This window comes from Crinia signifera, chromosome 1, assembly GCF_055691185.1.
Source record: "Crinia signifera chromosome 1, ASM5569118v1, whole genome shotgun sequence".
Lineage (NCBI taxonomy): Eukaryota > Metazoa > Chordata > Amphibia > Anura > Myobatrachidae > Crinia > Crinia signifera.
The window spans coordinates 250,531,328-250,556,986 of NC_139217.1; the positions used below are offsets into that span (position 1 = coordinate 250,531,328).

The following is a 25,659-nucleotide window of genomic DNA, read 5'->3' on the forward strand; positions in this document are numbered from 1 at the left end:
GAAGGAGTTGGATGCCATTATACTTTTGTTGCTCAACAATAGTTGGATTGATGAACCGACTTCCTTTTTTCTTACACAAAGAATCCAAAAACAAACTTTAGTGGGGGTTCTTTTGTGACACCCCCACTAAAGTTTGTTTTTGGATTCAAACCCGTGAGTGCCGCCCATTCTATCTAGGTATATATATATATATATATATATATATATATATATATATATATATATATATATATATATATATATATATATATATATATATACATATACATACATACACACATATACCGTATTTTTCGGACCATAAGACGCACTTTTTCTCCCCCAAAATGTGTGAGAAAAACTATGTGCGTCTTATGGACTGAATATGACATGTGAAGTAGACAGCTGGAGCTTACATGGAGCTTACGTAAGGGGCAGCGCTCCCACTGCGCTGGGTGGGAGAGCCCAGATAGAGTGTCCGGGTAGCGCCGGGTCCTGGATACTGCTGCTGCTGCGCTGTCATCTCAGAGCGCGGCAGCAGAGCCCGACATCTGAGAGCGCGGCAGCAGAGCGCCCGCATCTCAGAGCCTAGCAGCAGAGCCGGCACCATGTGACTCCCCTGCTCCCCACCCCCCCACCTCCATCCACAGGAGTGCACCGCGGGCAGCGTTAGCTGAGAGCCTGGATGCGGGAAACCACTGGGTCTGGGTCTACAATACTGTCTACAGTATGTGTGTGTGTGTGTGTATACGCTGGCTCTTATGTGTGTGTGTCTATGTGTATGCTCTATAAAGTGCAATGTTAATGTCACTCAGCCCACACTACTCTGCTTTGATTTGTACATAAATAACTGATAAATTTCTTTGTTTTCACTTAGAAGTGATAAGTGGAGAGCAGTTGTTCCTGCCTTTAACATACCCACTTTCAGTACTCAAAACCCCTGCTAACTTCATGTTCGTAAAAACTGACCAGAAGAATTATATTGCAATCTTCATCTTAATTATTACACTATTTGGTTCAGAATATTTTTTTTTCCTGTTTTCCTACTCTAAAAACTAGGTGCGTCTTATGGTCAGGTGCGTCTTATGGTCCGAAAAATACGGTATATATGTATGTATATATATATATATATATATATATATATATATATATATATATATATATATATATATATATATATATATATATATATATATATATATACACATACACACACACACACACACAATATAAATAAATATATATATATATATATATATACATACATATATATATACATACACACACAATATATGGTACTTATGTAATATCTGGGCTCCCGTTTTTCTTATGAGACCGCGTCCCCTCGCGGGGTTCACTGCGCTCACCACGCTTCGGGCACGGTGGCTCGCTGCGCTCGCCACACTATATAAAATCAACTCCATGCGTAGTTGGATAGTAGGGGTATGAAAAAATGGGGTGCATTTAACATGGGAGCCCAGATAATACATAAGTACCATATATATATATATATATATATATATATATATATATATATATATATATATATATATAGTTTGTTTAGGAAGGGTGCGCTGGCACCTGCAGTCCCACAGAGGGTAATCGCTGGGCTTGTTTCACAGTAATTAGGACAGCTGCTCCCCAATGCCAGAGCCTGATCCCAACGGCTCAAGAACAAAAGATTCTGGAAAGAGAGGAAGATAAAAGGGGGCGCCTATGGTGTATTACCGTTTTTATTCATTAAAAAAGAGAAGAAGACTTGTATAGTCATAAAACAACGGGATATATTGCCTGTACCATGTAATCCATCAGCTGTGGACTGGACTACCACATGATTTCAAATAAAAAGATTCCCACAGGCAACACGGCTGTTACAATGTTTTGGACTCACGACACCTCAGGCACCGCCGGCAATGTCCCGCACTGTTGTCTCGTACCCTGGCTTCTGCACAGTCCTTTCCACAGCTCCGTCAGTGGGAACTCCATTCAGAGTCACAGTGGCCACGCCCCAACGCGTTTCTTCACCAGACTGCGTCAGAGGGGTGGCGACTGTGATGCTCAATCCTTCCCTTAAACTAACAAGCAGCCAATCACTGCTCAGTTCCCACTATTTCACTTGCCCACACATTACAGATTTATTTCAATGATCTGCAGATTTTTCCAAACTAAAGATTGCATCTTCAAATCTGGAAAGTGCCCATACATCACCTCAAATCGATTGTCATTTCAGATGTTACCTCTTTTCATAATGTAAATAGAAGACGACAATACGGGAATGCCCACACAAACAACCGCAATTAAAACCAGATTATTAAACATGTTTAAAAATCTGATTCAGCAATCGATTGGCGATCCCTATAAATTGTTGATTGAGATTGCCAAAAGGGGGAGCCCACACATTAAAGATTAATTGTGACAATCATCTTCAGATCTGAGGATTGTCACAATTACCGTAATTGGTGGTGTATGGTCTCTCTCTCTCGCACTCAATAGTGAGGTAAAATCAAAATGCTTACTCCTGGTGCCTCCTTAGAGCTTAACATAGCCCAAACACAGGCTTCTTCAAAGAAAGGTGTCTCTCTAGAGTATTTTTATGAAAGTGAAGCAAAACGGACTTTATTCCGTCACACAATCAATCCAACAGGTTTTGGGTTCAAGGGATTAACATTTCAAAGTGCAGTGCATAATAATATACTCACAAAGGTAACCTCCTCCACCAATCCCATATGAACAAATCATGTGTAATATGACATACATGTATGTATGTATGTATGTATGTATAATAAAATGGACCAGTTACAAAATAGTTCTATGCAAGATGATGTAGGATGAAACAGACAAATAGTCTGAGAAATGTTTCCTGAACAGATTATCATTGCACCAGTCATCTGTAGTGAGGATTGATATGTCAGGTCTTCGGAGTTATGTAGTAATTGTCAAGTGTGTTGGTTCCTCAGGGAAGCAGGGAAGTGCCGTCGTCTCGGGGGGGGGGGGGGGGGCACGTCAGGGAGCTTGTCAAAATGATGTCATTGCTTTAAGCAATCATGCAGGGCATTTTTATAGGCAAAATTTTAATGTAATGCTTTCCATGATCTAAAATATTTAAAGGTGCTTTGATATTCAGTTTAAAAAATTGCTTTCTCTGCAGTATTGCTGTGGTTTTTGGTCTTTGTAACCTGCCAGGTTGCAAAAACTGTCCCAGATCCATCGGCATAAAGAACACATTGTTTAGTACATTTGGGAGGGGGGGGGGGGGGGGGGGTATTCATTGTCATTCGTGCTCCCGCAGCCATCTCCCGACGGGGGAGATGGCTGAGGGGCCCTATTCAATGCTGTCATCCCCGACAGCATTGAACAGGGGTTCTCCACAGAACGAGCCCGACATCACAAGCTGTCGGGCTCGTTCTGCCGAGAAAAGACAGAAATAGGCGAGCTCCCGGCCAGAGCTCGTCTATTTCCGTCCTCAACTCGCGGCCACTTTCTCGCTGCTCGGCGGCCGGGACATTGAATCCCGACCGCCGCGCTCAAGTCGAGCAAAGTGAATTCTCACAGGGGCAGGGCTGTGGACAGGGGCACGGCTGTGGCCTATGGCAGAAATTCTGCAGAACAAGCTTGCGCAAATTAGAGAAACCACTGCAGAAATAAGATTTCAATTTGCATGTTAAGATAATTTAATTGCAATAAAATGGTGAACATTTGCCAGCTTCCTTCTTTGTAAGGCGTGCAGTGTTTTTCTAGAAGAAAAAGACCTTGGGTTCTGTCACCTCTGAGATCTCATATCACATATTACTCTGAGTCATAAAGGACTGCACTTTGCACCATCCACTTGCTTCTCTGCCCACAGAATAAATAGTGATAAGTAGTAAAGATAGAACCAATGACCTCTCTAATTAAATTTAAGCCATACATTTGTCTAAAACAAGCAATGTTGTAAGAGAAAAATGTAGAGACCGAAATTAATGAAATGTGTTTGAATACTGCCCAAAGTCTAATCTGACATTTTATAATGAGGCTGGTTCTATGGCGAATGTGTGCTATTTTCATGCTCTAAGGTGAATCTTTTTACTGAAAAAGTGAATCACCCTACTCAACGTGCAATATTCACCGACGGCGAACAGTGAATGACGGACAATTCACCGTCTGAAAGTCTCCGCAATTCGCTGTGGTTTTTCAATGTGATTCGCCGTCCGTGTATTCAATGATCAGATGGCGAATTGCTTTCTAAGTGATTTTTCGCCGTGTAGCAATCGCTATCTTTTTATGGTGAACTGGAATGTGAACTTTTACAATAAAGTTTTTTTTTTATTTGGTGTAAAAAAAAAAAAAGAAAAAAAAAAAATCAGGAATTTCATTATGTGAAGGGGCATGCTATTTTTATTCATGTGCTTACAGCACATGAATAGATATTTAATTTAAATTATTATTGTTACACATAACAGCCAGCAGGGGGCCGAGAGCCGCTCATTATACCCCTTTCACATCGCACTTTTAAAACGGTATATTGCCGTTTTTTTCCGTTTTAAAACGTTTAAGGCTGCAATGTGAAAGTGCCAGAGTTGATTTACCGGTTAAAGTTAACCGGTATTTCAACACGGTTAAAAAGCAGAGTCCTACACGTTTTAAAGCCGTTTTTTTGGGCAGTTTGAACAGCTCTATTTCAATGTCTTTAAACGTGTCCCTTGGGGGTTAAACGGGTTGAATGTTTGAATGGTATTAAATGATTTTTAAAACGGTTTTCACCTGCAATGTGAAAGGTCTCAAGGCTCAGACCCGTTTTAAAGTCCCATTTAAGAATACCATGTCATTACCCATTTCTGCAATGTGAAAGCAGTATTAGATATTCATATAGTCACTGGGTACTTGTGTTCTTTCACGGCTCCAGCTCGCTTTGCTCGCCCACACTGTGGGCTCAGTGGCTCGCTGCACTAGCTAAAATCAACTCCATGCCAACATGGATAGTGGGAGTATGAACTATCCATGTTGGCATGGAGTTAAGTTACTTTATTTTAGATCGTTTATGCCATGCTGGCGCCATGAAACTACATAAGTACCATTCACTGCTCCTGATCATTACATTTGCACGATCAGGAGCAGTGCAAGCGGCTCCCTACCTGCGTGCCCCGCTAGCTCTCCTGGGGGGCAGCTTGTGCTTCCTGGGTCCCGGGGAGCCCTCCTCCCCCCACATATATTCTGGGGCAGGCAGGGAGACTTCCATCTCCCTACCTGTGGCATCCACCGCAGGGGTTAAGAATCGCCGTCAGGGGCAGGGAGCCCCTGCGGCATTGAATACTGTGACAGCGAGGGCTGCCAGTGAAGGCCCCAGCCCTCCGGAACACGGCGACTGTGCAGCGAATCCTAAACAGGTTTCGCTGCACATGCCGAGTATTCACACTGAATACTGCCCTTTTATGTGATGGTTTCTGGTTTTAAATGTGTTCAGTTTCTTGTGCATCTGTAAAACTAGATGCATCATCGGTCAAAGAAAGATGCCCAGCGCTAGTAGAGTCTCAGAGCACCTGGTGCACCGAGAAGGTCTGCTTATTTAGCACAACTGCAGTAATAATATTCGAGGACACATCTGTAGTACTAGTATCTGGGTTATCATAGAATCTTTGTTAGTTAACAGTCTCTTTCTGTTGGCATGGCCTAGGAGAGGCACCTAGTCCTGTAATATCCCTCTTAGGGGAAACTAGTCCACCGTTCTATTTGAATATTACTCAGCTTTGCATGTCTCATGATGCTTCAAATACATACAGTAACACCTTTAAAAAGTTACATGATTATAAAGATCACGTTTGTTTATGAAATAAAGTAATCTCAAAAGTCACCTGTAGCTACTACATTACATATTCTGCAATACGGTCCTCTTTGAAAAGTTGTATCCATTCAATATCTGAGAAATCAAACACAGAGGTGGTTTCTGGTTTCCCAAAAAAAAACCTCCTCTTGGAAAGTGCCTTAAATGATGAGAATAGCACTGGCATTTCATTTAAATCTGTAGAGCTGCCACCATATCATGCAGTATAAGGGACAGAGCAGAGCTGCTGCACATGACTAGTATACCAGCTTCTTGTACCACATTTACTGTATCTGTGGATCTGAGCCCACAAACATTGAAATGGATGACAGAGTACTGCCAGGAGGAAGAGACAGGATCCTTACCATGAAGTGGGAGATTGTGAGCTTATAATGTGCAGTACTGGTTCTGTTAGGTTTGTCATTTATTTATTATGTGTAACCTTTTCCTGACCACTTATAGTATTTAAATGTTTGAAAGAGCCTGTACTATAGACCAGTGGTTCCCAAATGGTTTGTCGGGCTCCCTGGGGTGCCGTGGCGCTGTGACAGGGGAGCTGCGGCGCCAGTGTCCCTAGAGGCAGCTGCATGGGGAGTGAGAGCAGAGCGGGTGCCGAGAGAGAGAGAGCTGAGCGGGTGCAGTCACTCCACAGTGAGTGACAGGCAGTTGCCACTAGCATGCGCTGGGCGGGTGCAGGCGTAAGCGCTGGGAGGGGCCGGGGGGTGTGCCTGCAAGACAGTCTGCCTCAAGATTGGCTCTCTGGAGGACATCAATTATGCAGTCACTGTGCGGTGTGTGATATGCCCGGACTGGACTTCAGGCTCCCTGGAGGTGCATCTGTGGGACGATTCTGATGCAGAACGCTGGTGAGTGGCAGCACATGTGACAGCTGGGGCAGGGGGGGTATGCCAGCCAGGGTGTGCAAAAGCCACACTGGGTTAGGGGGCAGTTGAGTGCTATAGTGTGTGTGGGGGGGGTCTGGGTGTGTATGCCATAAAGAATGTGGTACGGCAGTCACACTGAGTGCTGGGCTGTGTGCCAGGACCAAAGCAGGGGTGTGATGTCCCTGCTGTCCTTGTCCCTGTCTCTATTGTAACTCTCCATCCCGGCCGTCCCTCTCAAGTGTCCCGACCACAGTCTCCTCTGCACCGCTGCAAAAGCCAGCCACAGTCTCCTCCGCAACATTGCTGTCGACCACAGCCTCTTCCTCCACACCGCCGCCGCTGAACCCAGCCTCCTCCTCTGCAAGGTATTATACATGTGGGGCATAACGTGTAATGGGCATTACGGTGTGGTGTCATGTAGTGGACATTACGGTGTGTGGCGCCATGTGTAATGGGCATTACAGTGTGTGGTGTAACATGACCACGCCCCTATTCTCATGTAGCTATTCCTCTAGCTTTGTGTCACCCTCATGCCACGTGTTCACATTTAATAATAATTTTAGCATTGTTTTATCCCAACTACTTTAAAAAAAAAAGGACAGTTGGTTAATTATTTTGGCTTAAGTGTGCCTTGAAAAAGTCATGGCGGCCCAAAGGGTGCCTTGGAATGAAAAAGTTTAGGAACCACTGCAATAGACCATCTTTACAGTGAAATATTACTACTGTATTCCATACAGTATCCAGTGTATAAAAATACCAATTTTTCAGGGCTGTTAATGCTCTCCCAGACTCATTCTTACTCCAATGCCCTGCAGAGTGGGAGATTTTGGATTACACATGGCCAGTTTAAGCCTCTGCCTTTCACCTGGATATTGGACCTTGCTTACTATTAGCTACCAGACATTGCAAACCTATCCCTAAAACGACATTGCTACATCATCTCACTTGCAGTTGTCTCTGGCATGTGATATAAAAAAATATATGAAATTCATCCATCCAATCAGAATACTTATCACATCGGCTGCGTGACACTATATTCTTTGAACTTTCTTTAGCTGTCAGATAGACCATTACAGACAGTGGGAACGGTAACGCAGTGCGAGCTGAAAGATGATACACTTTCAGCCCGGCTGACCGCCACGCTCCCTCCCCCTGCTACCCCGCCTGCTGCAAATCATACTCACCGCCGCTGAAGCACCGCCCCCGCTAGTCTGCCCTGCCCGGCTCCATAGTTCTCCAGGCTGCAGCTGCTCTTGCCCGGCCACAGACTGAGTCAGCTGACGCCCCGCCCCTCCGACTTGCTTCACACGGAGCATATAACTGTACACTGGCCACCAATGTTATTAGCCAGTAATATATACATTGCTGGCACATGCCAGCAATGTATATATTACTGGCACCACTACCCACCAATGAACATATACACAGAATTATGGAAGAAATAACGTCACTCCAGGCTCTTGAAAATACAGTACTTTTACTGAGCTGCCAATGGCGTTTCGGGATTTTACCTGATCGCTTGGCTCCGAATATGCACAGCCCAGCGATCAGTTCTGAATCAGGCCCCAAGAACAGAAATGCACTAAATAAAATGGACGCTGCTCCCACCCTTGGAATACAAACCCAGCCCATTATGCAAATAGCCTTTTATATGAAAAATTTTCAGCAAAGTCTTTTGCCTCCTGAAAATCTCTCACTCCTGAAAATAGCTCAGTGTGTATGCACTATTTTGGTGACAGATATATCTATCACAGATTTTGGCAAAGTCTTTTGAAATGAAAATCTTCGAGTGTGTATGGGCCTTAACGGGATTCCCATGGTAATGCTAGTTGGGGGAAGTGGTTGTTCTAAAAAAACTTTTCTTTGAGCTCTAATCTAAAATAGAATTTAAATTGGAAGATAATAAAGATTCTAGAAATATATGTTAGAATAGCTTATCCTTAGGATAGCTTTTTCTTTGGAAAGGCTTTTTTATTTTGCTAATTCTAATGGTTACCTTCTAGTATGGTCTTTAATCCCATAATGTTCTAGAGGAAACCTATATATAATATACAGTTATTTAAGTCATACAAGTCTGATTACAGTAGCTAGGAAATACTATATGGGTACACCGTACATAAATATTTCAACATTATTTTAGTAGGACTGTTAGGGGGAGATTCAATCGCCGTCGAGCATCTCCTGTGGGGGAGATGCTCGACGGGCCCTATTCAATGCTGTCTTCCACGACAGCATTGAACAGGGTTTCCTGTCAGAACGAGCCCGACATCTCTAGCTGTCGGGCTCGTTCTGCCGAGAACAGCCGGGAAGTGACGAGCTGCGGCTGCAGCTCGTCACTTCCCGGCCGCAACTCGCGGCCACGCCCCCTTCTCGCCGCTCGGCGGCCGGGACATTGAATCCCGACTGCCGAGCTCCAGGCGAGCTCACCGAGAACGGGACAGGGGCACGGCTGTCGCGCTAGCTCGACAGCCGTGCCCCTGACATTGAATACCCCCCTTAGTGTGCAATATAAAAAAAGACAAATCTACTGGTAATTAAACTACTATGTTTTCAGAAATAAAACGAGTGTTTACTATTAAGCAAGTGAGAAATAATAGTAAGCTAGAACACCACCACAGATAGAAATCAGTTGCTTCACCGGCAGATTCCTGTTACTCTACTCAAAATTAAGAAGCTGCCAAACCTGTTTTTTCCTGTGTGGAATAAAATACTGCATATTCTCTATGTATATTTCTGCTTTTGCTTTCTGGACATGTTTTAAGTAATTTAAGCCAAAGCAAGCCATCATTTCCACCTGTCTAAAGAAACCATGCATAACAGACACCACTCTCTGGGGATGTGCTTAGCGGAAGAAGGTAATTGCAGTTTGTTCACTGTTCTATGCTGGGCTGAATGCTCTATAAAGGATACTCTGTCAACTGTTACCATATGCATGGGTCCAAGGGAATAATTAGCTCCCAGCTTAAAGGGAATGCCCATGTGATATAATTATCTGTCAATTATCCCCTGCAAGAAAGCTTCAAATATTGACTTTGTTGTTGCAAATAAGATTTACTAGGGAATTCAATAGGGCTCTATATAGTTTTGCTGCTAAAAATGAAATTTACAAAATGAAAGTCACAAAAAAAGGGGTAACAAGCATTGTAACAGCATTCCACGTACTGTACGTTTACGACTTAAAATCAATCTTTAAAGAATTTTTTTATCATCAGGTGTTTAATTGCATTGGAAACGGTTACCATAACACCGAATCCTGCCTTAAGAGTTTACAAGGTAAGAGAAGCAAAAAGTATCTGAATAAAAATTAGATTTAAGCTGGCCATACTCTACTGCGATTCTGCCTGATTTCACCAGATTCCAATTCATCGGGCCAAGAAATTCGGCAAATTGCATGGGTTTTACATCCGATCCGCGGTCCTGTGTGCATCAGATCAGAGCCCCTAGATCACAAGTGATGCACTAAGGATCTGTCAGATCAGACAGCCTCCGGCAGCACCTGCTGGGATCGCATGCTATATATTACAAGCAAAAGGACCGCATGCGATATATATCGCATGGGATCCTGCCGTCCAGGCTTCCCAAGGGAACTCTTAGTATAGTATATATTTGTTAATTAGGTTAGATTTATTTTCACTTTAGGAAATAATATGTTCAGAACGGTTTTACCTTCACATCGTAAAGCCAAGCTATCATCCAACAGTTTTCTACAAACAGCGCAGAACTTCTTTTTGTAATGCCCAGGTGGTCGAAAACAATGTGAAACCGGTACCTGGTAACAGATAAAGAAAATATGGTTAGTCTTCATTTTATACTTCATACTCATCTCCATCATTGGCCTCAAGCCTCTAGTTGTATGTTGATTGAGTCCTCACTACTTACATTTAAGCTGTAATGTGTACTGATCTGTGGCGCTCTTTATTTGTACTGTATTTTTGTTATTTATTCAATGTTAGGCCAAGCTTTGTCTCCCTGTATTGTTCCTGTGTACGGCGCTGCGAAACACTTGTGGGACCTTATAAATAAAATTATAATAATTTTAGCATCTTTTGTCACAGCGTACTTCATGCAGGCACCTGAGAATAAACGGGACTATTCGTCAATAGGGGTAAAGATCCCTAAATTCCACAATCGCAGTTTTCACCAGATTTAGTGAGAAGTGTCTCCTGGATTATCCAGCGATACAGTAAATTACTAACTACTGCTGGACTGCATCATCTGGGCTGAACAACAATCTGCTATCCTAGCAAGGATTTCTCCAACAAATGGTAGCGATAGAATGGAGGACATTTTGTATGTGTGTGCTGGTGGCAGTATACTGTAGGTATGTATGTATGTATGTACAGGGCTATTTTTCAGTAGGCTCCAGCAGGAACTGTGGCCCTTATTCTAGTTCACTCTGACAAAATATTTCTTAGATGGACAAAACCATGTGCACTGCAGGTGAGGCAGGTGTAAAACCCCACCCAAATCTAATTATCTCTGCACAAGTAACACCTGCCTCACCTGCAGTGCACATGTTTTTGTCCATCTAAGAAATATTGTGTCAGAAAGAGTGAACTATATAAGGGCCTCAGTTCCTGCTGGAGCCTACTGAAAAATAGCCCTGTGTATGTATGTATGTATGTATGTATGTATGTATGTATGTATGTATGTATGTTTTATCATACAGATACTACTATGAGCTGATTAAGTCATAATTTCTCTTCATGTACCACTAACAGGCACATAGAAAATGGAATTTAGGTTTGCGATTGCACTTTTTCACAAGCTTGGACTGTAATGCTCTGCTTATTAGATTTTCTACTGCAATAAGCTTCATGTATGCAATTTTCTAGGCATTAGGACTAATCAGAGTACATTTTTTTCATAAATACATAGAAAGGGTAATTTATAAACACGAGAAAAGGATGCGCAGCACAGAGTGCAGAGACCCACTCGTTGTGGTGGCAGAACATACTGTTCATATTTATAGTAGGTTAGTCTTGTTTAGCTGTAACATTTAGTTACCTCAAAAATATGCATTTTGGTTGGAAAGAGAAGGTAATAAAATGTGTGCAATTACTTTGATGTGATTTCAGGACACTATTAATGTGAACCATAAAGCAGACATGATTAGAATACTAATTTAAAATACAACTGCTGCTTAAACATACTGTGGGAGTGGAGGAAAGTTTTCGTTGGTAAGCTGAAAAGGAGACTTAAGGGGCATACAAATGGTGAGATGTGTAACAAACAAAAAAAACACACACACACACACACACACACCAATAACAACAACGAACAGTCTGGACCATACAGGGAGGCTTTAATCTCTCCCTCCACATCTCCCATGTAAAAGGTGTCACAAGCACCTCCCCGGACCGGACACTGCAAGCTCTGGAATGGCAGATTCATGAATAGAGCCAGTCCACTTCTGCTTTTTACCAAGTCCGTCATTGTCTCCCTTGGGACTGGAACTGCAGACTGTACTGCAGGGTACACACCACGACGACCCGCTCACGGTGACGCGGGGGGGGGGGGGGGGCACGACCCGCTCACGATGTGCACCATGAGCGGGTCCGATCCAATGGCGACCTGCACCCGGCAGTATGGTCGTTATTCAGATCCTACCTGCAGCAGGTAGGATCTCAATAACGACCGACCCGCGGGACCGCGCATCGGATCGGTATCGGTCCACACCAGGACAGAAAAGGGCCCAATCGCCACACCATCTACATCCAATTGGTCGGAATTGGATCTAGATTGAGGGGATCGGGCCCTAGTCATCCTGGTGTGTACCCAGCATAAGAATGGCAAACAGTGTACAACACAAGCAACTGGTAGCATTAGCCCCCTCCCTATCATAAGTCATACGCTCAGCTTCGCCCAGAGTAACCCTGCGCAGCCAGGGCCAGCAAAATAAATCTCGGGCCGGGTAGATGGATATAATCACACTGCATTTTAAGAAAAAAAAAACACAAATGACAGGGGGCCCGGGCTACTACCTGGGGCCCCTTTGACCCTCAGGGTCCATCACAGCTGACCCCCTTGACCCCCTGTCGCTGGGCCTGCAGCCAGCACACACAGGCTATGAATTTGGGGTTCGGGATTTTTCTCAGGCGCTCACAGGGTTGCAGCTGGGATGTGTCAACTGGGTCTAATATTTAAGACCTAAAGTTACTGTACATGAAAGTTAAAGGGGATGATACACCACAATATAGCGCTACCCTTGTTGGGACACCACCGTGATTGAATATAAATGGTAATAATACTCCCCTTCCTTTAGCTTAATTTTGTGTGTGTCTTCTTTGTTTTCTCGGAAGGATTATTATTAAACCTTTAGGAGCTTGAAACCACCTTTTATCCATTGCACTGGTGTGGACCGGAGGTAAGAACTGCAGAGTGTCTGACTTATAAACCGGTACTGTCTTGTCCGGACCAAGCTTTGCCGTTTACACTGTCAGCCACCTCAGGAACCTGCCACGCTCCAGCACCATATTTTTTACCCTTTACTTTTTATCTTGTATTATACTTCATATGGTATCTTAATCAATAAATACATTTTTGCACAAGAATCTGGAAAAGATACCTTGATACGAGTCGACCCTGCCGTTACATCGTGAGTACGGGTACGCCACCCATTTATTTTGAAAGATACCTTTATATGATTTACCATGCCTAATACTATGTAAGTGAGGTACGCATTCATTGAAAACCTCGCAAACATAATATAAAAAGAGAAATACATCGACAGATATGCAACCAGTGTTTCTTTCTTTATTTCCATATATGCATCTGGAAACAACTATTTGAGTCCATCGATAGGAATAATCCTTCCGAGAAAACAAAGAAGACACACACAAAATTAAGCTAAAGGAAGGGGAGTATTATTACCATTTATATTCAATCAAGGTGGTGTCCCAACAAAGGTAGCGCTATATTGTGGTGTATCATCCCCTTTAACTTTCATGTTCAGCACACACAGGCTCCCTGCCAGGCATGGAGAAAGGGTGCCGGGGAACAAGAGGTCAGGGCTGAGTCACCATACTCTCCCCAGCATGGGACCAATCCTGCCAGTGCTTAACTTACTCGGGAGTGGTGGTCACCCACCGGGTAACTTACTAAATGTCACTTCCTTGAGCAGCTACCTACCTGGTGGAGGTACGGCATTTACAGTGGCCTTTGGAACCACACTCCCTGGGACGAGAGGGTGCAGTGCCAGACGCCCAGCACACAGCAGGGGATGTGCCCCAGAGTGCACACAGCACCATCCAGGAGAGGATACTTATCTTGGTCAATGCAACAGTGCATGGTGAAACTGCCCATCACTAGAAGACCGACCAAGGGGGAGCAGCTTCTGTCAATCGAAGCAGCCTTCCTCCTCCCCGTGTCCTGTCCTACAACACCGATGGGCGCTATGCCGAGAAGGAAACTGGCAACGCTGATAGCTTCGCTCCTGACAGCCAAGGGACAGAGCAGGATGAGGGGTCAGCATAGTATAGCACCCAGCAAAGTTGTGATACCAACAAGCCAGGATGACATATCTTCCCTGTGTAGCAGCGACGTGCTGAGCCACACTAACAGCACATCACTCCCGGCCACACAGGTTGCAGTTAGTAAATAATAATATTGTTATTTACTGTTTATATACACACATACATGCATGTCTGCCAATAAGTATCTATGTATGTCCCCTTCAGTGCACAGTGCTTAGGTATTCAATACATCGGCTCCAGAAATAACTGTAAGAGTAGGCAAGTATGACATGAACACAGGTTGGCCTTTGCTGGGTTTAGTACCAGAAGAACAATGATATCTCCAGCTGAACCAAACAGAGCCTAAGCTGTAATGTGAACAAGAATGAGGAAATTAGAGGACCTGCTCCAGCCAAACGCACAGATTTCAATACTACAAAGTGCTGTGTAACATTTCTTCCAGACACTACTAAGATAGTCAGAAAACTGTCCTCGATTAGGGTACTGAATACTGATTTAGTCATTGAGGTTTGTCTAAAGAATGGAAGTGCTCTTCCTGCAATAAATATACATGATGGCAGTTTAACTCCGCTCATTATTATTTCCTTTTCACCACTGCTGATCGCTTTTAATCATGCCATACAGTTAGTGCTAGTATGGTGACAAGTTTTGCATTGAAGCAGAATACAACGTCAATTTGAAAATTGCGGTAACAAAGCAAGTAAAACACAAAATTTGTGGGGGGAAATAGCCTTTATTTCTCAATATATTCTCCTTCGAGGCGATACACTTGGTCCAATGGGTTTCCAATTTTTTTTTTTTTTAAATACCATTAGAAAAGATTGATCAAATCCTGCAACAAACTTATTGACAGAGGTAAATACTTCTTCATCCAATGAGAATTTGCTCCGACTGAGCCAGATTTTTTAAATTGGGACTCGGAAGTCATTGTTGGAGCCAAATTCAGAGGATAGGGTGGATGGTGATCAAATAGAAGCCCAATTTGTGTAATTCTGCATAGAATTTGCTTTTGTTCATTATTTGGGGTGACTGCTAAACTGCTTGCTTCAAAACACTACCACACTTCTGGCTGCAATTTGGCCTGGTGGCAGGGTTAAAGTGGAACTTTCCATGCGTCAAGTCACCAAAGGTATTGTGGTGCAATCTCAGACATTTACTACACTTACCAAATTAACCTCGTAGTTTGTCTACATCTTTGTAATTTTATACTAGAACAGGTATCCTCCTCTTGGAATGTAGAGAAGGCAGAGGAGGAGACAGATACATGTGGAGACAGTTTCCAAGCTCCTGTCCAGCAGCCACAAGAGAATGGACTTCACCAAACAGGTTATTTAACACTATCCCTCTTTAGCAAAAACTCAGAATAATACATGCCACTGATGCAGTGACCTGCTTCACCATGCTAAAAGGGGCAACGAAGCACCACTCCTCATACCTCTCACCCCTGGCTTCCTGCTGCCTAGCCCCTATTAGACACTTACTGTGTGTGTGGGTTTGCCTTTCACTGAGTACTTCATGGACTTATGGAGTCCTTTCTGTGACTCACCTCCACTTACTGTGAGAGTTTCTCTACCCCCCAACCTCAATCCATGTCCTACCTACAGATATGTTCTCATACACCTAGCATCTGCAAGCTACGCCATACAGGGCAAACAACCACTGTAGAGGAGACACTCCAAGGAGGTGCAGTATTTGTGGGCAAAATATATGGGTGTCTAGCGGTAAGTATTCCATTACAAGTATAAGCAGCTGTGTTTATGGTAATCTATATACAAATCTATTTTTGCACATTGGTCTATAAATGCATCTTTTTAATGCAAATCTTTTTCCATCTTAACCAAAACTTGCCTCCATGTGCATAACATGATTCTGCTGAAATGCAATATACCAGAGCTGCTCACTGGGGCTAGTCCTGAATAAACAGATCACAATTTCTATTATGAGACTAGGTCATGGTGCTCCTCCTTGCATGGCATGGAAAGTATCTAGCATTGCTCCTCTGAACAGTGCCAAATACCAAAACAAACCATGTTACAAATGCATCAGTAGCTAAACAAAGCAAGGTGTTAACAAGTTGGTGCATGTTGCCCCTTAAGGGCAAAAAACTACCTGTAGTAAGAAGACAACTATATACGGTAGGCAAATCTATATCTGATTTCTGCCAACAGAACAAAACAAAAGCAAACGTCGATGACTTCTATGTGTGGGTGTAATTGCACAAGCATATTAAAAGCAAAGCAGAGCCTGAAGCCATTTTGTTTTGTAGCTTTCATTATGGTTAGATAGGTTTTGTACAGTGAGTATATTCTTCCCTCAAATTCACACTGAGTTCTATAGTGAATAAAATACTACCGGTATTATAGAATATTACCCTGTAACTCCACACTGCAGTGCATTTGGACATTCCGACCATGTAAAGATTTTTTATAATCAGTTGTATGCTGAACGGAGATTATATATTTAGATCAAATAAACTTAGTATTTTTTTCACTATAGAACTCAGTGTGAATTTATTTTAGAGGAGGATATGCGCAGAGTTCTCTTTCTTCTGCATCTTGTAGTCCATTTTGGGTGTCTTTAGTGTATCCTTAGAACTCAGCAGCAATCAACTCCCCTGTAGGATTTAAGCGCTACCTCACTAGTTTACATGTTTTGTACAGTATTTGCTTAGATCACAGTTTAGAAAATTCCCTACATTTTATACTGGTTTAAAAAAAAAACAACAGGGATTTAACCTGAAAAGGTTTTCCTTTTTATTCAACACAAGTTATACATTTAATAGGTTTTTGTCCATGATTTGTGGGTCTACAAAAAGGGGACGGGGCCAAATGATTGTAAAGGCCACCCATATACTAGTTTGATGGTATATGGTCGTCAAAGCGACACTATTAAGGTCAGCAATACATTGAGTCGACTACTGAAGTTTGTCAGGCCTTGGGCTGACATGCCTATGGTTGACAGGGTCAAAAGGTCAACACAAACATTAGGTTCACATTGTGTCAGCCTTTTTCATGTGTCGAACTTCAGCGGTCGACCCAACATATGGCGACTTTAATTTGGTCGACCGAATGACCAGCACCTACAGTGGTACAACGTATGCGATACCCCAAAAACTGGATTGCATGCGATACATACTGTAGAATGCAGTCATTTTGCATAAAAGATTTAACACGTGCAATCCCATTCACTACTGCAGGTATCTGATCTGATGCACATGGGACTGAACAATGGATCAGATTCAAAAGAAAAAAAAAGGTACTTGTTTCCTAGCACGGCCACAACGATCATAATCGCGGTCATCGGGAGTAAAATCGGGGCCATCGCGGCCGCTAAAAAATCGGGTGCGATGGGCCAGACGCGATGCCCGCAATTTCCCCATAGAGAACAATGTTAAATGGCTCAATTTACCCGCGATGACCCCGATTTCCCATAGGAAACAATGTGAAATGGATCAATTTACCCAAATTATCATAGGGAACAATGGTAAATGGGCCAAAAACACCCCTGAACATAAAAATGTCCCCCCAAAAGTACTATACGCCACCCCGCGATCAACGTGAACCCGAAGCGTGGCGAGCGCAGCGAGCCCGCGAGGGGCGGCACGCGTCCTCCGACCTTTTCATGCCCTACTATCCACGTCGGCGTGGAGTTGAGAATAGAATAGTGTGGCGAGCGCGAAGCGTCGCGAGCGCAGCGCGCCCCGCGAGGGGACGCGGACACCTGGGAAGCCCGCGAAGGGACGCGTTTACCTGTGAAGGTATCCGCGTCCGCTCGCCACACTATTCTATTCTCAACTCCACGCCGACGTGGATAGTAGGGCATGAAAAGGTCGGAGGACGCGTACCGCCGCCCCTCGCGGGCTCACTGCGCTCGCCACGCTTCGGGTTCACGTTGATGGCGGGGTGGCGTCAACTACTTTTGGGGGGACATTCCACTGCTCTGTGGGTTTTTTTGGTGTTTCTGGCCCATTTACCATCTTCCCTATGCTGATTTGGGTAAATGTATCCATTTAACATTGTTTCCTATGGGAAATCGGGGTCATCGCGGGTAAATTGAGGCATTTAACATTGTTCCCTATGGGGAAATCGGGGGCATCGCGTCTGGACCATTTAAGCATTTTTAGGTGCACACGACGCGACCGACCCGATTTTTCACTGTTTTCAATGCATTTCAATGGAAAAATCGGGGGCATCGCGTCGCAGGCCACTCAAATTATCCCCGATGGCCAAGATTTGTGGCCGTGCTAGGAAACAAGTACCAAAAAAAACATACATTTCACACGATTGATCGGCCGATACATCAAAACTGCTAAATCGCACAGTGTATTTTAGGTTCATACTTTGCATCATATTGGCCCCCACCCTCTGAATTCGCTTTGTGCAGCATTATGCTCCACATTTTATTAATTTCAATAAGTGGGCAGGTAGCAGTAGGGCCACCTACTCTTGCAGTGGTCTGGGGGATTCCCTTATAATCCTGGAGTCTCCCAGATGTTCCAGAAGACTAGGTAAGTATGAACCTAAAATTAGAAGTATAACTGAACTGAACTGGTAATCAATATCTATTAGTAATTCCTTTGGGGTTAAGAACAGGCACACTGGCAGAAACAATGTTTAAGTGGGGGCACCCCTTCCATGCTGAGGAGTGACTGTCTCCTTGTTAACGGTATGCCTTGTTGGGCGACCACAGTATTTACACACATTTTCTGCAATTTTCAAATTGGTATTTTGTAAACCTATTAGCAAGTGGTATATTTACTAAAGTGTGGGATTATAGAAGTGGAGATGTTGCCCACAGCAGCTTCTACTTTACTTAATAGCTGGAATCTGACACTTCTATAAATCCACATCATAAATATACCCCATAGAATCTGAAAAGAATCTTGGAAAGGTACATTAAAGCTGAACCAAGACCACAAATAATTAAATAATTTCTATTGTGTGGTGTTTAGTAAAGGTGCATACACAATGTACATTTTTTTTGACCAATTTAGTCGAAAGACATTTCCCTTGAACCCAGTGTCCTGGACGAAAGATGTTGACGAAAAATATTGATGACTGACGAACGACGAATGATGATGCGCATACCCGCCAGTTGTTAATCAAGATTGTTCGTCATGCAGCTCAATTTGGATATCTTTCAAAAAGAGACTATAAACTGTAGCTAGATCTTTCGTCTGTCGTCAATATCTTTCATCAACATCTTTCGCCAGGACACTGGGTTCAATGGAAATGTCTTTCAACCAAATTGGTCAAATAAAATGTACGGTGTGTATGCACCTTAAACAAACACACACACACACACACACACTTATTTCTCATTTCAGAATTTCTTTCTAAAAAAAAAAAAAAGGTTTACAATTAAAGCTGATTTTCTTAAATGCAGGTTAACATTCAATATTTATTGCTCCTGGAAGACCAGTTTCTAAACTCAAATCAGCACCACTACAGTTAATTAAAAAAATAACTATGGCACTATTATTGGGCATAAAATTAACAACTGCAGTAAGAGAAATGCCTCAATAGAAGGGGCCACTTCAAAATGTTGCTATGGGACCTCATGCTCCACCTCAAACACACCACAGAGGGCAGTATTCAATGCTCCCGATTAACCATTTTTGGGGGCGAATCGGGCTGTTTTCACTCCTTGCGGTGAATCTTCTTCACTGAAAATCTGATTCACCCTATTCAAATGTACACTGTTCAGTGAAAGCAAACCGTGAATGCCGGCCAGTTCTCTATTTCATGCTCCCTGCAATTTCGCTGGTGTATTTCAATGGGGTTTTCACTTTGATTTGCCCGAGAGTGTATTCAATGCTAGGATGGAGAACTGCTTTCTCCATGATTAACCGTTTTGCATTCAACATCTTTTTAAAAATCAATTTTTTTTATTTTTTTTTAAGTAAAAAATCAGTAATTTTATTCTGTGAAGTGGCATGCTATTTGTATTCATGTGCTTGCAGCACATGAAAATATATTTAATTATTATTATTTTTTTTACACCCGACACCTTTCACAGGAAGGCAGGGAGCCGCTCATTAGATAATCAACGCACACCGGTCCTGCTCATTACATATGCGCGAGCGAGGCCAGCGCAGTACTCCTCAACCACCTCCCCTGCCAGCTCTCCCGGGTCTCTCCCTGTGTCCCTTACAGCCCTCCTTCAATTGCATCCTAGAAAAGATTCTGATTGGTTGCTATGGGCAACATGATCTTTTTTAAAATTTTATGACTTAGTAAATTTAGCCAAGTTTTTCAATAACATGAATAGTAATTTAATACGTAAAAATGATAGAACTTTGCCTAAATGTCTTTGAATGAAATAAAGTATGCAATTAGAGAAAAGCAGTTTCAAATCAAAAAGATGAAAGACATTTACAAAGTGACTCATTTTGACCACAAACATGCGAGTATTACACAGACACAGGAAATACCTTTTACTGCTCTTTACCAGTCTCTATGTTCAGACAGAAAAAACAGATATGCATTGTTTATGAATATATGCTATAATGAAATCTCATAATCAGACCAGTTATTGCTGTATCTAAACAAAACTGTTCTAGACTGACTTTAGATGGCTTTTGCACAACAATTGCTCCAATAATGCTTAATGCTGCGTACACAATGAGCAATTCGGATGCTGAGCGATTTTGACATCATATCGCTCAACCCCAAATCGTGGAGTCCCGTTGGAGACCCTGCAGGAGAAAGACGCTGGTTGTAGGACCATGCTCTTCCGACCAGCAACCAGTACTGGGCTCCTAGCGACCATCGCCCCATACACACGGGCATAAAGAACAAACAAAAAGGATAAAAGCACACCCAACACGGTAGGGTTGCGTGCTCAGACAATCTGCATGTTAGAAACTTAAACACTCATAGAATGTGGCGGCAGATAAGAACCCTTTGGCCTATCTAGTCTGTGCAGGAAGCAATCTTATAGCAAGTTTGGATTATTCATACTTTAATAAGACTAGTAGTATATATACACAAACACACCCAAAAAAAAATTATATATTAAATATCATCTATATATAGGTCTAGTGTCCGTGAGTCTCCGAAAACACTGGCATCTGCTGGCAGAGAGTGAAACTGCATCTTTGTCACAAACACTGAAGGTAGCAGACTAGCTTTCAAAGCTTACTAGTAAGACCTGAATATGGTGTAATTTATTTATTATTATATTTAAGATGTCTGAATGCATTTCACATCTCGAAATGTATGTACTGTAAAACAATTCTTACGTACTTTTTTAACACCTAATAGATTGCCATCACGTTCTAGGATGTGCTGGTGTAGGTCTGGACAGGTCGGTAATAATATCCTTATTTTCCAAACATACCGTTATCCATACCCTGTTGGGAATGGAATGGTTGAAGACCTCACTATGATCTAGTCCAAATTGCATACAATAAGCGTACAGTGTATGGGCACCTTAAAGGCCCATACACAGTAGAAGATTTTAATGTCAAAAGACTTTGCCAAAATCTTTGATAGATATACCTTTCCCCAAAGTAGTGCGTACACACTGAACTATTTTCCCCAAAGAGTAAAAGATTTTCAGGAGGCGAAAGACTTTGCTGAAAATCTTTCTATATAAAAGGCTATTTACATAAAAGGTGGGGTTTATATATATATATATTGCTGGCGCAGGCCAGTAATGTATACGTTATCGCCGACACTGTCCACCAACGTTTTTTAAAATAGGCAGTAACGTATACATTGCTGGCCTGCGCCATTTAAATAAATACATTGGTGGGCAGTGAGCATTTAAATAAATATACATTGGTGGCAGTGGGCATATAAAAATATAAACATTGGTGGGCAGTGCTGGCGGTAAAGTATACATTGCTGGCTCAGGCTAGCAATGTATATGTTACCGCCACCATTGCCCACCATTGTTTATATTTTTATATGCCCACTGCCACCAATGTTTATATATTTATATGCCCACTGCCCACCAGTATTATATATTTATATGCCCACTGCCCACCAATATTATATATTTATATGCCCACCAATGTTTATATATGTATATGCCCACTGCCACCAATGTATATTTATTTAAATGCTCACTGCCCACCTACATTTATATGCCCACTGCCCACCAATATTATATATTTATATGCCCACTGCCACCAATGTATATTTATTTGAATGCTCACTACCCACCAATGTATATATTTAAATGGTCATTATATATATTGCTGGCGCAGGCCAGTAATGTATACGTTATCGCCGACACTGTCCACCAATGTTTATTAAAATAGGCGGTAACGTATACATTGCTGGCCTGCGCCAGCCATAAACACATTTAAATATATACATTTGTGGGCAGTGAGCATTTAAATAAATATACATTGGTGGCAGTGGGCATATAAAAACAAACACATTGGTGGCAGTGGGCATATACATATATAAACACTGGTGGCAATGGCATATAAACATTGGTGGCAGTGGGCAATGGCATATTGCCACATATAAATATTGGTGGCAGTGGGCAATGGCATATAAATATATAAACATTGGTGGCAGTGGGCAATGGCATATTGCCACATATAAACATAGGTGGCAGTGGGCAATGGCAAATAAATAAATAAACATTGGTGGCAGTGCTACTTTTGTGCTGCGGGCAGGGGGGTGGGCGGACGTACAGTACGGGTCGGCTCTCTGCACTTGCTGCTGCTGCTGCTTCTTCTCCTCCTCCTTCTCCGTGCAGTCACTGTCAGACAAAACGAGCAGGGGGAGGGAGCTGGGAGGGAGCAGGGAAGGTCCGCAGCCAGGCTGTCCAGTCTGCCGCTGAACGGGGCGGGGAGAGGACAGTGAAGATGATAAACTTTCAGCGCGGCAGCAGTGGTGAGCATACACACTAAGCGATGATGGCTCAGATACCAGCCATCATCGCTAGACATGCTGGTCAAACCAGCCGACGTGGGACCTTTTCAGCGATGATGCGGGAGCGCGCATCATCGCTGATCTGTAGTCGGTGGCCCATACACACTGATCGATTTTCAGCTAAAAATCGCTCAAAACGGCTGTTTTGAGCGATTTTCAGCTGAAAATCGTTAAGTGTGTATGGGCCTTAAGTCTGATCTTACTTACAGTTGTGATGCAAAGGAAACTCTGCACGTGACTTATTCCTTGGCCTTGCAACGTCCTCTATTAATGCCGGTCAAATACAGGCGTTTGCACTTCTGAGATGACAAATTTTTAAGGATGTTCGATTGAAAGCATCTTGACCTTCGGTATTATCTTTTGGTTTGGCAATTGCTCTACTAGGGGGCGTTCTAATTTAGAACGTATTGTAAAATCCGCAAGTAAAATCATTGGAGTGCAGCTGCCAATCATTCTGGAGCTTTATAGTTCCAGAATCTCAAAAAGAACTAAAAATATTTTAGCAGAGTCGAGCCATCCTTTTTATAGTACATTCGAGAAATTACCCTTGCATGAAAGGTTCAGAACTTTGAGGGCACGCACAAGTAGTTTGCACAAAAGCTTCCTACCATCAGCAGTACATATGTTGAATGCTTAGATGTCGTCTGCTAGTGTATTTTTACATTTTTATGTATGTTATAAGCGGATATTGCTTTTATTGTACTGGTATTCTATGTACGTTAAAATTTCGTCTGCAAAGAGAGTTTCTCCTGCTGATGACAAACTTGACTATCTACAATCAATCACTATATAGTCATTGCTGCACTGTATTTGGCTTGTCGATTTCAGCTGAACAGGAGCGCGCATCAGCATCGAATCGGGATAGAAAGCTTAAAAACATGTTCTATCTCCATACGATCCCGATTTGATTTTGACTATATAGTCAAAATTGTAAGACAAATTGTACAGTGTGTACACAGCATAACAACATTAGGTCACAAGGTTTTAAATTGAAGGAAACAAAGATTAAACCATAGGGTATATTCAATCACAGTCGAAACTGCCATCTTGTCAGGAAAGACAGCAGTTTCCAACTGATTTAGGTCAGAAGGAGTTCCGACCTATTCATTAAGTGCTGTTTTATTCTATTCCGCCCTGCCGAATAGCCGCAGATCCACATGCTTTTGACTGAAACGCGGCCAAATCCGACAAGTCTTGGCCCAGTTTCCTGCCATTTCAATCCAACTTGAAAAAATGTCAGATTAAGGCAGGGATGATGGTGTCGGCGGCCACTGGATGAATAGGTAGTGTGAAATCCATTCCGACAAACGAATGTCGGAATGGATCAGACATGAACTGAAATTACCCCTATAAGGTGTTTATCTGTGTATTGCCTGTTTAATGTGTTGGTGTTGTTTACGCTTTAAGGTTGTGAGTGTTAACAGTGCTTTGTTAATGTCCTATGGAAATGTTGGGGGGAGAAGCTTTATACTAGGCAAGTGTAGCACCTCTCTTATCTGATTCCCCTCCCTGTATCTTTGTTGTGTGTGTGTGTGATTTACTGCATTGGTTCAGCTTATTTTGATGAAGACCACAAGAAACAAGAATGTGCAAACATTTTCAGTCATCATAATGACCTGTAAGGTTTACTTTATATAGGAAATTTAATCTCTTTTTCACACAACATTTTTTATTTGAATTTACATAACAAATGTAAGCGACACTGGCTTTTCTAGCAGATATTTTGCACATCTCTCAAAGAAATGTTAGCACTCAAAGGGGTGTATTCCCCTGCCACACGCCATTTTCCCCCCTCACTTTGGAGCGAGTGGGAAACGGTGTATGCGGCCGATAAAACAGGGAGTCTCGCAGCTAAATGCAGCGGGCTCCATGCATTAGCCGTGAGCCTCACTGTTTGGGGGAATCGAGGATTCCCCCGGTGCGTTGAATAAGGTGAGCAGCCAGCACAGGGGTTAAACAGCAGGGATCGCTTGTTTTCGGTGAAAAGCGTTAAACCAATGCCAACCCTGTCTCTATTTATTATTATCTAGGATACAAATCTAATTGAGAAACTTTTAAGTATGCTGGATGACAATTTTTTCATTTTTTTTGTTCCTGGCTATCATCTTTGAACCAGGTACCACAGGACACATTCAGAGATCTGATGTAGTCTATGTCTCGACCATTCAAAACTGCATTGGGCAGCATGAGTGAAACTTACAAAACATGATTGGTGTACACCGCTAACCTGATGTATAGCCCTTTACTGGAAATATTTTGAGTGCCTTTTTTTATAAACTTGGAACAAAAAATGTTAAATGTTCGTACTTTACCATTACAAATAATGAAATACTTTAAGTATGACAAAATTGGTAAGGTGTACTAGACATTATGTGATCATACCACTGTACGCAAAAAGGACATTTAAGACAATTTTTTTACTTTTTGCACTAATTATAATTAGGCAAACTTGCAAAACAGTTTGGAGTTAAGAGTTTCTATACACAAAGGTAAAAATGAACTATTGCAGTAAATGCCTATGGAGATTACATGCAATTGCCTTGGTTTGTGCAGGATAGGCAGCTATTTTGTGTGCGCATGCTTACAGTTGCAGGATAGGGGTCACCACTTTCCTTTCTTGTTTTAGGTGG

General features: G+C 42.6%; 1 protein-coding gene across 1 annotated transcript in view; it reads right to left on the reverse strand.

Moving 5' to 3' along the window:
* DGKQ (diacylglycerol kinase theta) overlaps nucleotides 1–25,659 on the reverse strand; it is a 149,625-nt gene that overhangs the window by 68,403 nt on the left and 55,563 nt on the right. Inside the window, exon 3 of the mRNA XM_083180019.1 lies at nucleotides 10,327–10,429. Coding sequence (XP_083036145.1) covers nucleotides 10,327–10,429 — 103 coding nt within the window. The remainder of the gene's footprint in view (nucleotides 1–10,326; nucleotides 10,430–25,659) is intronic.